Source organism: Coturnix japonica, chromosome 5, assembly GCF_001577835.2.
Source record: "Coturnix japonica isolate 7356 chromosome 5, Coturnix japonica 2.1, whole genome shotgun sequence".
In the NCBI taxonomy this organism is placed as follows: Eukaryota; Metazoa; Chordata; class Aves; order Galliformes; family Phasianidae; genus Coturnix; species Coturnix japonica.
Genome location: NC_029520.1, coordinates 31,297,222 through 31,310,371, shown reverse-complemented (window position 1 = coordinate 31,310,371; position 13,150 = coordinate 31,297,222). Strand labels below are relative to the sequence as shown.

General features: G+C 36.0%; 1 protein-coding gene across 3 annotated transcripts in view; it reads right to left on the bottom strand.

Annotated features, from left to right (window-relative positions):
• Positions 1 to 472: 472 nt before the first annotated feature.
• Positions 473 to 13,150, bottom strand: part of PRKD1 (protein kinase D1) — a 96,320-nt gene continuing 83,642 nt past the window's right edge. For 2 of the 3 annotated variants that reach the window (XM_015864970.1, XM_015864974.2), the window contains exons 12-19: positions 11,750 to 11,802; positions 11,118 to 11,190; positions 10,001 to 10,107; positions 9,354 to 9,515; positions 7,848 to 7,946; positions 7,079 to 7,346; positions 3,042 to 3,127; positions 473 to 1,494 (exon numbers count right to left, since the gene is read on the bottom strand). In XM_015864970.1, the coding sequence (XP_015720456.1) occupies positions 1,276 to 1,494; positions 3,042 to 3,127; positions 7,079 to 7,346; positions 7,848 to 7,946; positions 9,354 to 9,515; positions 10,001 to 10,107; positions 11,118 to 11,190; positions 11,750 to 11,802 (1,067 nt within the window). In that variant the 3' untranslated portion in view covers positions 473 to 1,275. The remainder of the gene's footprint in view (positions 1,495 to 3,041; positions 3,128 to 7,078; positions 7,347 to 7,847; positions 7,947 to 9,353; positions 9,516 to 10,000; positions 10,108 to 11,117; positions 11,191 to 11,749; positions 11,803 to 13,150) is intronic. The other variant, XM_015864971.2, reaches the window with a different exon arrangement.

The following is a 13,150-nucleotide window of genomic DNA, read 5'->3' as shown; positions in this document are numbered from 1 at the left end:
TTGTCACTGAGTCACTCTAGTGTATGCTTCAAATTACAGCCTGAACAACTTTCACAGTTAAAGCCAAATGGGTTAGAGCTGGAAGACAAAGTAATTGTTATAAACTAAACTAATCTTTAAAATTTTCAGGGGAAGGAAAATAGGAGACATCCATGTTAATTTTTCAATTCAAAAGAACTCAATGTTGAACAGAACTCAGCAGAAGCAGCACATTTCCCTGAACACTAAATTCATCTTAATTTCACTTGTGTAAAATCCATGTCCTCAACTGCCCCCAGTATACTTCAGAACTGTACAAACTCATGATAAATTTTGTCCAAGCGAGTTCTTACAAAATGTGTCTTATAGGTCCACAGCCTAGCTAGCTGCGTCTTTCAACATACCTCCACATGGGCTTCTTAATGATGAGCTAACTTACTCAGCTACTTCTGATGACATTCCGAGGATATTTTAAACAGAAATGTTACTCAAGTGAGATATTTTAATAAGACTTTTATTGAAAACATACACAAAGTCAACATGTTACTTAGGTTCTGAATGTACATATTACTGAATATTCCTATTAGAGAAGAATATTTTGAGAAAAAGCAAAATACAACTGGCATATGCTGCAGTTAATGTTACTAAGGCATTTAGGCTTAATAGCAGGTTGTACCTTGTGTGTGTGCCTATTTATATACACAAGCACATACACATAGGTTATCTGATTTGGAACTGTACAGTGCTATGCATTCTGTTGGATTTTTTTTGTTTTTGTTTTCTGTTGGTTTTTGTTTTTTTTTTTTTCTATTTTTTCCCCTACACTAAATAAAGCTTTTATCCAAATAGTAGTAGTTGTTCACAGAACAGCAGTAATAACCTACTCTTCAAGAGTTTGCTTACAATTACAAAACTAATGATGCAAAAAAACAACAACAAACAAAAAAATACAGATCTTCATGGGAAAGTTCTCTTACCAAATGAGGCTCAAGTAAGAAAAACACTAGTTTGAAAAGGCACCGTGGAGACAGGTTTTAATACATTAAATACAACATGAATCATTCACAATAACAAGTTTAGTGTTTCTGGGGAACTTTTGTAAATACAACACAGTTGGTCACACAAAAATGTTTCTGTTGATTTGTCTTGGCAACTCAGATTCATCAACAGTGTAACAGCATAACAGCTTTGTTCCCATCTGACAGAAAATAATGGCAGTTCTGCAAGGCAAACGTTAAACCTGACCGTATGTATTTATTAATTCCACAGTGTTTTGACAGATTATAGGGATGCAACTTAAAGGATGCTGACACGCTCACTGAGGGCTTTCATTTCTGTTTCTTGTAGCGTGGTGTTTTCATTGTGGTTAGCACTTGAACTGATGAGGTGTGCTGGATACTGCAGTCCATGTTCTCCTGAATACTGTTCCCATCGAGAGTCGTCACTTTCATGGGTGATGTAACGCTCCGCCATTTTACATTCAAGCTCCCTTAAATCTAACCAGGTCTGATAATCCTGAAATAAAGTAGTAGGATTTGTTTTAACATTTCCAAAATAAATGACATTCCCTGGAGGAAAAGACGGAAGGGTGACAGGAAATCTGTGAGGAAGAAAATAAACCTAGAAGGAATGTCCCTGGTGAAGGCAAAGGGTGTGGCCGCAGCCCTTTTCCTCTTATTCCAGCAGATCATGCTCTGCTCTGAGAAACACTGGTAAAGCATAGGGTACTGGAATAGGAATATCAGTTCAGATGTGTATTCCTTTGGGATTGTGAACTATGCATCTGATCTGTGCCATGCCTCTGCATGATTACTTTCCTATGCATATGTGTGCATCCTAGGAATGACTGAGGGAACTGGGGCTTAGTCTGGGGAAGAGGAGGCTGAGGGGAGACCTTATTGCTCTATTCCAATATCTGAAAGGTGCTTACAGAGAGAGTGAGGTTGGTCTTTTCTCACTGGTGACAGGTGACAGGCTAAGGGGAAATGGCCTCAAGTTGAAGCAGGGGAGGTTTAGATTGGGTATCAAGAAAAAACTTCTTTACAAAAAGGGTTGTTAAGCACTCAGGCTCCCCAGAGAGGCAGTTGAGTCACCATCCCTGAATGTGTTTAAAAATCCTTTGGATGCGGTGCTCAGGAACATGATGTAGCGGAGGGTTGCTAGAGTTAGGATAGTATGGTTAGGTTGCAGTTGGTCTTAATGATCTTGAAGGTTTTTTCCAACCTGACTTGTTCTAAGTGTGTGATGCAATCAGTCCTGAGTTACATCCATTTCTGAGCACAGAGGATCCTTGGGGACACAGGTACCTCAGAAATACTGGATGTGTTATGAGAAGCTTCAGTAACCCAGTCAATAATACAACAAAAATAATGTTTTCCATTCTGATATATTGTTAAGTAGTAAGCTGTTTCTTAGATTTCATGGCTGATATTCCAGTTTGGATTTGGCCAGTCCCATTCCCATGGAGGTGCCCAGTGCCTAGCTTGACCTGCTCCATGCACTAATTCTGTTTTATATCTTATGATGTGCAGTGACTTTGCTACTGCCTGGATAAAAATCTAACGTATAAGGAGCAGAAGATGATGGCTGCTAGCATGTCAGAAATTCATAACATTGTAGTTTCCATTTGAAAACTTCAAATGAAAGTGGCTAATGTCCTGGAAAGCATGCAGCTTCACTGTCTCTTCTGATGACTGAAGGGAAGCCCATTGATTGGTTTTAATACTAAGCGAATCAGGGTAGAATCTAGGCAATTAGGTAATGCAAATCAAATGACTATAAAGGCTCGTGTCCACTATCATACACACACACACACACACACACACATACATATTAAACATTCTTAGTGGACAGACAAGATGTGCTATGTATTTTGAAAATGTGAGAGTTTAGTATTGGAATCTTGAACTTCAAAAATTAATTCTAATCTATTGGTAAATTGGTAAAGATGTATGCGGTTCTTAGGATCAGAAAGCACCTTAAGGTTTGTTTAGATTCTATTGTACTTAAAGATAAAAACGTTTTACATACATGGAAAGAAATGTGGGAGTTTGTAGCAATACCTGTAACCAGGGGTGGCTTAATGTTTTGTCCACACTGTAGCGCTTCCTCATTTTCACTTGCAACAAATTATTTATTAGATCAATGGCTGGAAAAAATAAATATTGGAGCATATTAGTTGAAATGTATTTGTTTCAACTAAGACATATAAACAGACAGACAAACAAGGTAGTTGTAAAATGAGGGCAGTTATCCAGCTTTTTAAAAACTGAATTCACTGCTGATGTTCCTGAAGATACCTGTGCAAACCTTCTTAATAGGATTACATTTGTTCTACTAAACAGCTACCTGCTAGCTACTATACATCTACCTCTTTGTGTTTGCTTGTAGGCAGGTAGCAGAGACTGAAGACAAGCTCCTCAGCTCCTCCTCAAGTGAAAAAGTACTCATGTAAGTGAGGACAACAGTATAATGCAAGTACTACAGCAGTTTACAGTAAACTTACATGTGCATTTCTTTGAGACTCTAAGTATAACTGTTGAAGTGATGATGTTGGATGATTGAGAGCAGCACCTTCAAGGCACAGAGTGAAAGAACCAGGGTTTGGAAGTCAGCAATTTCAAAATACTACTATTCCTCATAGTTTGGAACTTGAGAATTTCTCAATTTCTCTTTCACACAAGAGGGAAAAGACAGATTAACCCTGCTGTTCTGAAAAACAAACAAGTTTTCAGAGTGCTGCCATATGGTCCTGATGGGTATTTACTGGCTTTCCAATTCCACACCCAATCCTCAGACATTTTGAGAGAGAAGATAAAAAAGGCTTAGAGAATGGAGCACACTAGCTCTCCTTTAGTGCACTAACAGAGAGATGGAAGCTAAAAAAATCTATTTGTCCACAAAAGAGAAAATAAAATGTAGACCATCTTCTCTAGGAAGAACATGGTTCAGAATCCTCCACTGATCTGCTATGTGACAATTCATTCAGACCTCTGTCTGGATTTTTGCCAGATATTAGCACATAAGAATGCACATGCAGGATTCTCTCTTACAGCTGAGTTATTTCACATCTGTAAAACATGCAGCCTGCTTTCAACAGTGTTAGTGGTTGTTTCCAAGTTTTACCTTTTAGTCCACCAAATTTGTATTATCTCAAAGGACTTAAACAGTATTTCCATACTGTTGAATATAAGGACAGAATTCCCTAAAATCATTAGTTCCTTTGCCTGTGCATATATTTTACCTTATGTGTCTTCTCTGTGCTGGCTATTCTTTTGAGCTCCGTGGGTCTAAAATGTCCTGTGTCAATCTTTAGATTACTCATGGCATGTTTCATACTCTAGAATTTTATAAATCATTGTATTCCTAATTTATTTATTTATTTACTTATTTTGCATCAACTACAAACAAAATGAAATACTGTTTAAACTTCACAGATATGAAATTACTCAACTATAAGTAAGAGAGAATCCTGAATGCACATTCTTATGCACTAATATCTAGCAAAAATACAGACAGAGATCTGAATGAAAACAAAATTGTCACATAGCAGATGAATGAATTCAGAAGCATAAAATGGCTTGACAATACCCAAAGGCAGAAAGAACAGAAATAGCAGGATAGACAAAGATTACCACAAAAATTATCTCTATACAGTTATTTCTTCCAATTCTATTTTGACATACAAATACATACTCAGTTTACAGCAAGTAGTCATACAAAGATGAGAGGAAAACATGGGAAAATGCTTTTGTATTCTGGGGATGGAAATTAGTAAAGACATTTCATGGATGAGTGCTCTACTTGGGAATTGAGGTTCATGGTACAGTTTTGAATGGATAATCGACTGGGAAAAAATATTTGTCAGGGACATAAAAGTTGAAAATTTATAGGCTGCTTTTTAATACGGGAAGAGGGCAGGAATTCTATTCATCCATAATCCTAGCCTATTAAAATTCTGAAGTAGGTTAGCATGCATAAATTGAAGTAAATTTTAATTCTCTTAGATGGTAGCCTAACTCTTGCAAGTTTGCTGAATTTTATGTTTATGCCCAATATTACTGAGGTATTTACTGTTGTCTCTGGACGAAGTTACCATTATTAAAATCTATTGGTAATGTAAGATTTATAGTCAATTGTTAGAGTGAGTGAATCCTTCTGAATGTATGAGAAGAAAGCACCAAGAAATGGAGAACAAATATTTACATTACTTTTACTCCAGTGGTTGGGATCTACTTCTGGTGATCAGGATCTACTACAGGCCACCTGATCAAGGGGAGCCTGTTGACAAGGCCTTCTTGTTTCAGCTACAAGAAGCATCATGCTCACAGGCTCTCATCCTGATGGGGGATTTCAACCACCTGGTTGTCTGCTGGGAAAGTAACAGGGTGGGCTGCAAGCAATTGAGGACACTCCTGGAATCTGCTGAGGATAACTTCCCAGACCAGATATGTATTGGACAGACCAACCAGCAGTGAAGTGTTACTGGACCTAGTGTTCACCAGTGCAGAGGATCTCATTAAAGAGGTTAAGATTTGAGGCAATTTGGGCTATAGCAACCATGATCTGATTGGGTTTGTGATCTCAAGGAATATGGGTCTGGAAAAGAGCAGATTCAAGACCCTGAACTTCAGGAGAGCAAAATTCCATCTGTTCAAGGCATTATTGGATGGGATCCTTTGGGAAACTGCCCTCTGGGACAAAGGAACACAATAGAGCTGGTAGTTCTTTAAGGCTACCTTACTGAGAGAACAAGAGATTTCCATTCCCCAATGTGTTTTTTATGTGTTATATTTCTCCTAGATAAAGTTTCATAGAGATAGGTTGATAAATGTTTATTTATGGTTATTAGATTGGTGATAATGTCTAACCTCAAATTTTAGCTCCAAGAGTAATACTTGGATAGAGATCTAGACTGGAGTTCTCTGTTTTAAGAATAATGGATCTGTTCAGACTTAGACTTGTGTTTACCACAACAGAATGGCTCATCAATTAGCAATTTCAAGTATATAATCAAAAAACAACTTATAAGCAGATTTTAACATTATGATTTATTAAAGGGTGCTCTTTCTCCTACATGCTTGCAGCCTGACATCCATTTACTCTTAACAAAGGCTGTGACTGTGTAGAAGGATAGATAACAGGCTGGTAGGTGAGTTTTCTATAGGTGTTCTACTCAATCTTCACCTCTGAATGTAGAAATTGATCTCCTGTCTACCACAGCAGAACTTGTGGAGGCAATTTCTTGCAGCTTCTTCTGTGTTGACTGCTATTTGCTTATCTCTAGCGCCAGAAAAAGCATTGCTGCCAACAGATTCTGTCAGCTTACATATCAGGGGTGTGTGGAGGTTCATGAGGACATCAGTGTGCAATTGTGCAGATTTATGTTTGTTTGGGTTTTTGGTTTTTTTTTTTGTTTTTGTTTTTTTTCTAGTATTTTCAACAGATATTATAAAACTTGTACTGCTGAGATAAAATTCCAGGGAACACACAAAGAATTTTACAGCTGAGAGTGTGTGGCTCAGTGTACACTACAGGCACATATCTCTTAAGTTACCATTAACATGTAAGTAAAACACGTCGGCTAAAACCAAGGAAAAGCGGTCATCTGTAGCTGTACTGTAAAAATGGAAATTCTAAATTATAATCCTTTAATTCAATTTGATATGTATTGCAATTCTGGGGGAATAACAAACAAACAAAGAAACCCAAACCTGATACATATAACACTTACTTTGCTTTAAGACTTACGAAGCAATATTGCAGGAAGTTAAAGATATAAAGATAATAATAAAAATAAAGAAACTATTGAATAAAAACCCATTAAGCTGAAAATGTTTGTTGTGTACTGGAAAACACTGTTGAAACTGAAATTGATGTATTTTTTAAATATTTCAAAAATCTCCTTGGGTCTCTCCAAGACTTCTCCCCACCCTTCTTTATGCTTCCTTCAACACGTAGAGAAATCTCACACTGGAGGGTTATGTCACATGCAGGAAATGTCTAAAGCATCTAATATGACAAAATAGGGACATTATTATATGAAGGCAGAACATACTTTTTTGGCATTTATATACAAACAGCCACAAACAGACATTACCTTCATGAGAGATTTCTTTCCAAGGATTGGGTGGATACATGAAAGCAGCATTTTGAATCTGATCATTTATGTCCTCATCTTCATTGAATGGGAATGTACCACTGAGGCTTACATAAATGATAACACCCACAGACCACATATCCAGAGATCTGTTGTAGCCTTTATTCCTCAGTACTTCCGGAGCAAGGTAGGCTGGTGTTCCTACAACTGAACGCCTGAAGGATTTCTCCCCAATGATTCGAGCAAAGCCAAAATCACAAAGTTTTACCTGTTTAAAGAGAACTGCTATAGTAAATAAGATTTTTATTATTTAATACAGTTTACGTACTTTTATCATGGTTTAGCTGTATAATGCATATCTCCTGTTCCTTCAGGAAACTTTATTTCTTTTAAGCTTCCCTTCTTAGTCCACCAAGGTATTAAACTAGATTACCAATTCATTGCATTCCTTCATGTTATAAATAAACTGTAGTAGAGCGAAAGCAAAAACACAGGGCAGCCTAGAATGAAGGGAATGAAGTTTTGGAAGGGCTAAACAGCTTAGAATCCTTCCAAACAGAAGATTTTCTTTATAGAGGACCTTTTCCTGAATGAATCAAGTTGACAAAAGTTAGTTCTTGAATCATCACTTTTTTGGACATTCAAATCTAATAATTTTATGTAGTCATTTGAATCAATATAGATACATGCTGTTGTTTATTTTATAAAACAATCAGTGTTAACACTTATTAATAAGAAACATTTATTTTAAAGGAAATTTTCTACTTGCCTGTGGGAAAGGATCTGCTGATGCTAATAATACATTTTCTGGTTTGAGGTCACAATGAACTATATTTTTGAAATGAAGATGTCTTAAAGCAACAAGGATCTGTGAAGAAACAAATCAGAATGAAATTAAGTTTTAAATATTGTATATTTGGGGGGCTTATATTATTTTGACAGCAATAGTGACTAGAGAATCTAGGACTGCTGCAGAGAGAAACAACCCATCAAGAATGCATCTTTCTCAACAGTGTCCACAGTGCAAGGAAAAAAAAAAAAAAAGGCCAGCCATGTTTCACTGTTTGAAATATGACTGTTCCCTCTCCAAGGAGGTTATGCTCTTAACAACTTTGAAAAGTGCATTCTGAATACTTCTCTTCATTTGTTTTGTTGTTGTTGAAACTTTTAAAACAGAAACATCTGCAAAGTTGCCTTCCAGATATAAATTATTCACTCAAAAAATTTCATGGAAATATTCTGTGATCCAATTTTAGTATTTTCTTGTGGTGATGAAACAAAGAGCTTTGCATGCATTTTTATGCTGTTATGTGCAATAAAATGCCAAGGAAGTGTAATAGACATTCATCCTATCTCTGTGGTTTTAACTCAATTCCTTCTGTCTGGTCAGAGGCTGCCAGAATTTCCCACTCTATTAGAACAGGCAGTGGGTAGGGGCAGAATGAACCCATTAAGGCAAGAAACCAAATTCTAAAGCTGGTCACCGTTTTGCCTATGAAAGCCTGAAAGGTAGAAAACTTGTTATGTTCAATTTCTAATAATAAACTTCCACTGTAACACAACTGTTCCTGCTCCTTTCTTTTTCTTGCCTTAACAGAAAAACAGGCTGCTGTGAATCTGAGGTGGCTCATTACTCAGTTGTGTATCTAAATTTAAACTTATTGTGGGCAGCCAAGGAAACAACATGATAACATGACAACAAAAACCAAAAAAACCCAAACAGATCACATTGTTAACAGATGTCACATAGGAAGACAGACTCATTTTATCAAAGGTAGTGCTGAGATCCAATCTAAATGCAGAAAAGAGGCACAGAAATTCATAGCATAAACTACAATGATTAAATATGAGGAAATTCAAAAGGCCCACATTTCTTTCTGCAGTTCTTCAGCAGCCTGCTACTTGTGTTTTCAAGTCCTGTCTTGTGCTAAATCCTTCAAGCATAAGAGAACGCATAACTTGATGTCACTCCCTTCCAGCAGCCAGGCAATTGCATGTGTATTCATGGCTAGGTCCTCTTAATGGCTTAGTAGAAATCAGATAATGTACACAAAGATGTATGTACCATCCCTGATATTATTAGAATCATTCTAATAAAATTCATATTATAGAATCATTCTAATAATAATCATATTATAGAATCATTTTATGATTCTATGATTATTATCCAGGCTTTCATGAATGAAGGTGAAAACTTATGTCAAGATCAAAACATATGAAACAGTGATAACAACTGACTTCAAATATCCTTATAGGTCTATGATCAATTACTTACCTGAGTAATTAAAAACTTTGTTATTCTCTCTGGCAATCTGCCCTTTTCACTTGATAAGATCATCTCCAGCATGTCTCCATGGAGTTTTTCCATAACAACGAACACTCTTTCTGGTGTCTCGAACATACACTCCAAATTTACAACTCCAGGATGATGAAGATTCTAGTAAAAGTAAATACAACATTTGAATAACACAGATATCTCTATATGATTAGTAGGTTTAATGATTACATAACTAACCTCCGGGCTCCCCTAAACCAGAAAATATTTCAGTTTTTCTTAATTTAAACTTTATATTTCATCTGTAGGCAATAGTCATGACATTTCTAGGGATGGTATAAGAGAATGCATTAACTTAAAATTAGTCAAAAATACATTATTGTGCCTTGTGCTTTAGATTGCAGAGATTATATAGATCCTAACAGAACATTCCCAGTACTGTTAGTCTTGACTATTTATGCAGATTAGGCTGCAAAAATACTAGAATTTTCAGCAAAAACAGTAGCTATTATCAACTGGAATAATTACATCATCTCGTATTTATTCCTTGTTCATTGCAGGGGAGTTGGACTAGGCAACCTTTAAGAGTCTCTTCCAACTCAAAAGATTCTATGATTTATAGTAATGAAAAAATAACAGCAAAATACCTGTAAAATTGCAACCTCGTTACGAAGTTGACTTTCCTGTTTAGTTGGAAACCTTAGTTTGTCTATTATTTTAATGGCAACATCTCTTCCTGTTTTGCGATGTTTTCCTGCATTAATAAAACAGAAGGCCTCCATCAATTAACATGATTAATTCTGAAAAGTGTTCCACTTTTTCTTGATCGTACAAATGACCACAAGTAAGTGGCAATTATGTATAGCTATGCACAACAAAGTAATTCCCAGAGCATGCCTGCTGCAAGTTAAATAAATTATTATAAGCTTTCTTCCATTTCCCTTTTCACTTCCCTTTCACAAGCAAACTTTTCCTCACCTGACAAAGCTGTTGAAACATGTAAGGAATACAAGCAGATTAGAAGTTTAGTTTTGCCTTTCAACAATATAGATGTAAAATTAACTTTCTCATGTACTTTTTCTTTTTCATATACTTAATACAGAGCTCTTTGCAACTGGCAGGTCATAGGCTTCAGTGGCAGTTGCAGAGTAGCAAATAATGAAGTAGGTGATCAAGAATCTAAGTTCCTGCCTCACTTTTATCAGAGACCCACAGAGATTTTTCAGTGAGAATGCACAGTTATGTATCACTCACTTGTCTCAAACAACTGTACCTGAGCACCCTCCTCAAAACTGCTGAAAAAATGAGGAACTAAATGGAGGAGAAACTGAACTTGAAAAAAAGAAATAATCCAAACAAACTATTAAGAACAAAGAAAAAAAAAATCACAGTCATGCCAAGAAAAATAGCAAGAAGTGATTATTTTTTTGCCCCATCTTTCATTATCTAAGAAATACATATCCATTCTCCCAAAGAGAGACAGTTCTGTACTTTGGGGTCTGCATTACTACATTACTACATTACATTATGACATTTCTAGAGTTATTTTGTATACTGACCCATTATTGGCAGAAAACTTCACAGTAAAAAAATGCCTTGTCAACAGTAAGTAGCGTCCATCTTTATTGAATAATACTTATGTTAAACACTGAGTAGCTAATTTCTGTAACAAAGTATTTCACAATCCAAATACTTTCAGGTTTGCTTATTTTTTTTAATTTAATTTTATTTTTTTTCAGCCTTAAGCATAACTGTAGAGCTTACCTCCATAAACAATTCCAAACTGTCCTGATCCCAACACCTCATCTGGGAAGATCTGGTATACAGTGCTGATGTCCTGTTTATATAAACATAGAAAACATTAATCTCTGAAATATGGAAAAAAAAAAACAAAACGCAACTGCATTTGATCAGCATGTGTACTCTACAGTACATTTAAAACACACCTGCCAGAACATTCATGTGAGTTTTCTTAAAAGAACTGATAACTGCAATGGCAGTCTCATCTCAGCACAACAAAAAATACTGGATGTCTCAGTGACGATAAGAAAAGGCTTATGATATGAACTTAGCCTTACTAAGTTCAACAGAGATGCCATATAATGACTTCTGCTTGCTTTTGTTTAGGTAATTAACAACCTGAAAGGATAAATTGTTAAATTCTGTTTTAAGCTACATAACATCTATTGTAATTGTCGTGTCTCAAGGAAAATATGCCATTAAATTGACTTTTTTCAAAAGTTAATAATGCCAAATTTTTTGTTAATTTGTACAGTATAAGTAGGAAAAAATGGCAGACTGGAACTCTTTTCTAACATTCCTCTTTGCGAAACAGATCAATGACTTCACTTGCTTAATCATATCATATCTCGCAGAAGCATTCAGAGAACACTCACCACATTTTCTTGAACTTGGCAGTTTGACACAGAAATACTGATGGATATATCCCCTTGGGAAGAAAGTAAAATATACTTTAGACTGCTATGCTTTCAGTTCTAACATGTAATAATAACAAATGACATTTACATGACATTATTATTTTCTGATAACTGTAGAAATTGGACCAATTCGGTCAGCTTGTTCATCTAACATACAAAATCAAATTACACCACCTCACAAATATGTGGCTTCAACAATAGACTTCTGTAGTATATGGGAAGGAACAGAATTATACACTTCATTGACAAATTTTATAGTGGAATCTTATATTTCCCATTTATAAGCTTTGTACTGCTTTATTCCATTTTATTTCGGGGCTTTTTAGCTTATGCAAGTAATGTAACAGCAACCAGAGAAAACTGTTTTCATTTAGTATACTTCAGTGATCTTTAAGATCACCTCAAACCCAAGTCATTCTATGATGCTATTCAAACTAGGGCTAATACTTTTTCATATTCCTATATGTACTGCTATAAGTGATAGATTTGCAAATCCATGGAAAAGTTAATAAAACTGGAGAATACGTTTACTGCTGACTGTACTACACAAAGAAATCATTTTGGGGGTTTTCTTAGGAGCACTGATGCCTGTTTCCCCTACCTCTGCTTAGAATCCTGCTCAAGCTTTTCATTTTTTTAGTATGGATTTCAGCCTCAGAGAGACTGTGAATCAGGGAGCGTAGTGATAGAACAAGGGGTAACAGCTTTAAATTAAAAGAACATAGATTTAGATTACATATTAGAAAGGAATTCTTTCCTAGGAGAGTGATGAGGTACTGGCATAGGCTGCCCAGAGAAGTATGAATTAACGGAACAAAATTTTAAACTTCTGAGGAGGCAGAGAAGAGAGGTGTCACTCCCAGTCCAGCATTTTAGTTGATGTGTTTAGCTACACTGAGCTCAAACCAGGGGCACTAGGCAACTAACATGACTGAAATGACATCTAGAATTTGACAGTATTTCATGTAGGAACACAGCTGAGAAAGAAAAAGACAGAGATGATCTATTCTGACATGTGAGCTGCTGTGCCTGGAGATGTATGCCACAGCCTGTTGTATTACTTAGTTCCTGAAGGGCTTGCTGTCTCATTAGCATTTCACACTACAGTAATAGCATCCAGATGTCAAATGCTAAAGTACATCTATGTTGCAACACAAGGTCTGATCCAGTTTGTGTAGACATATCTGAATTTGCTTTACACTGAGTAGGCGAAGTACAATTAGCACAGCAACCACAGCAGCACATAATTGATAGTGGTGAATTGTTTCATCTGTGCTGCTTTGTTATCAGTACCTCAGAAGATTTAAACCAGTTTCATGTTTGCTTACCTAATGTTTTAGCTTTGGTATGGAATTACAC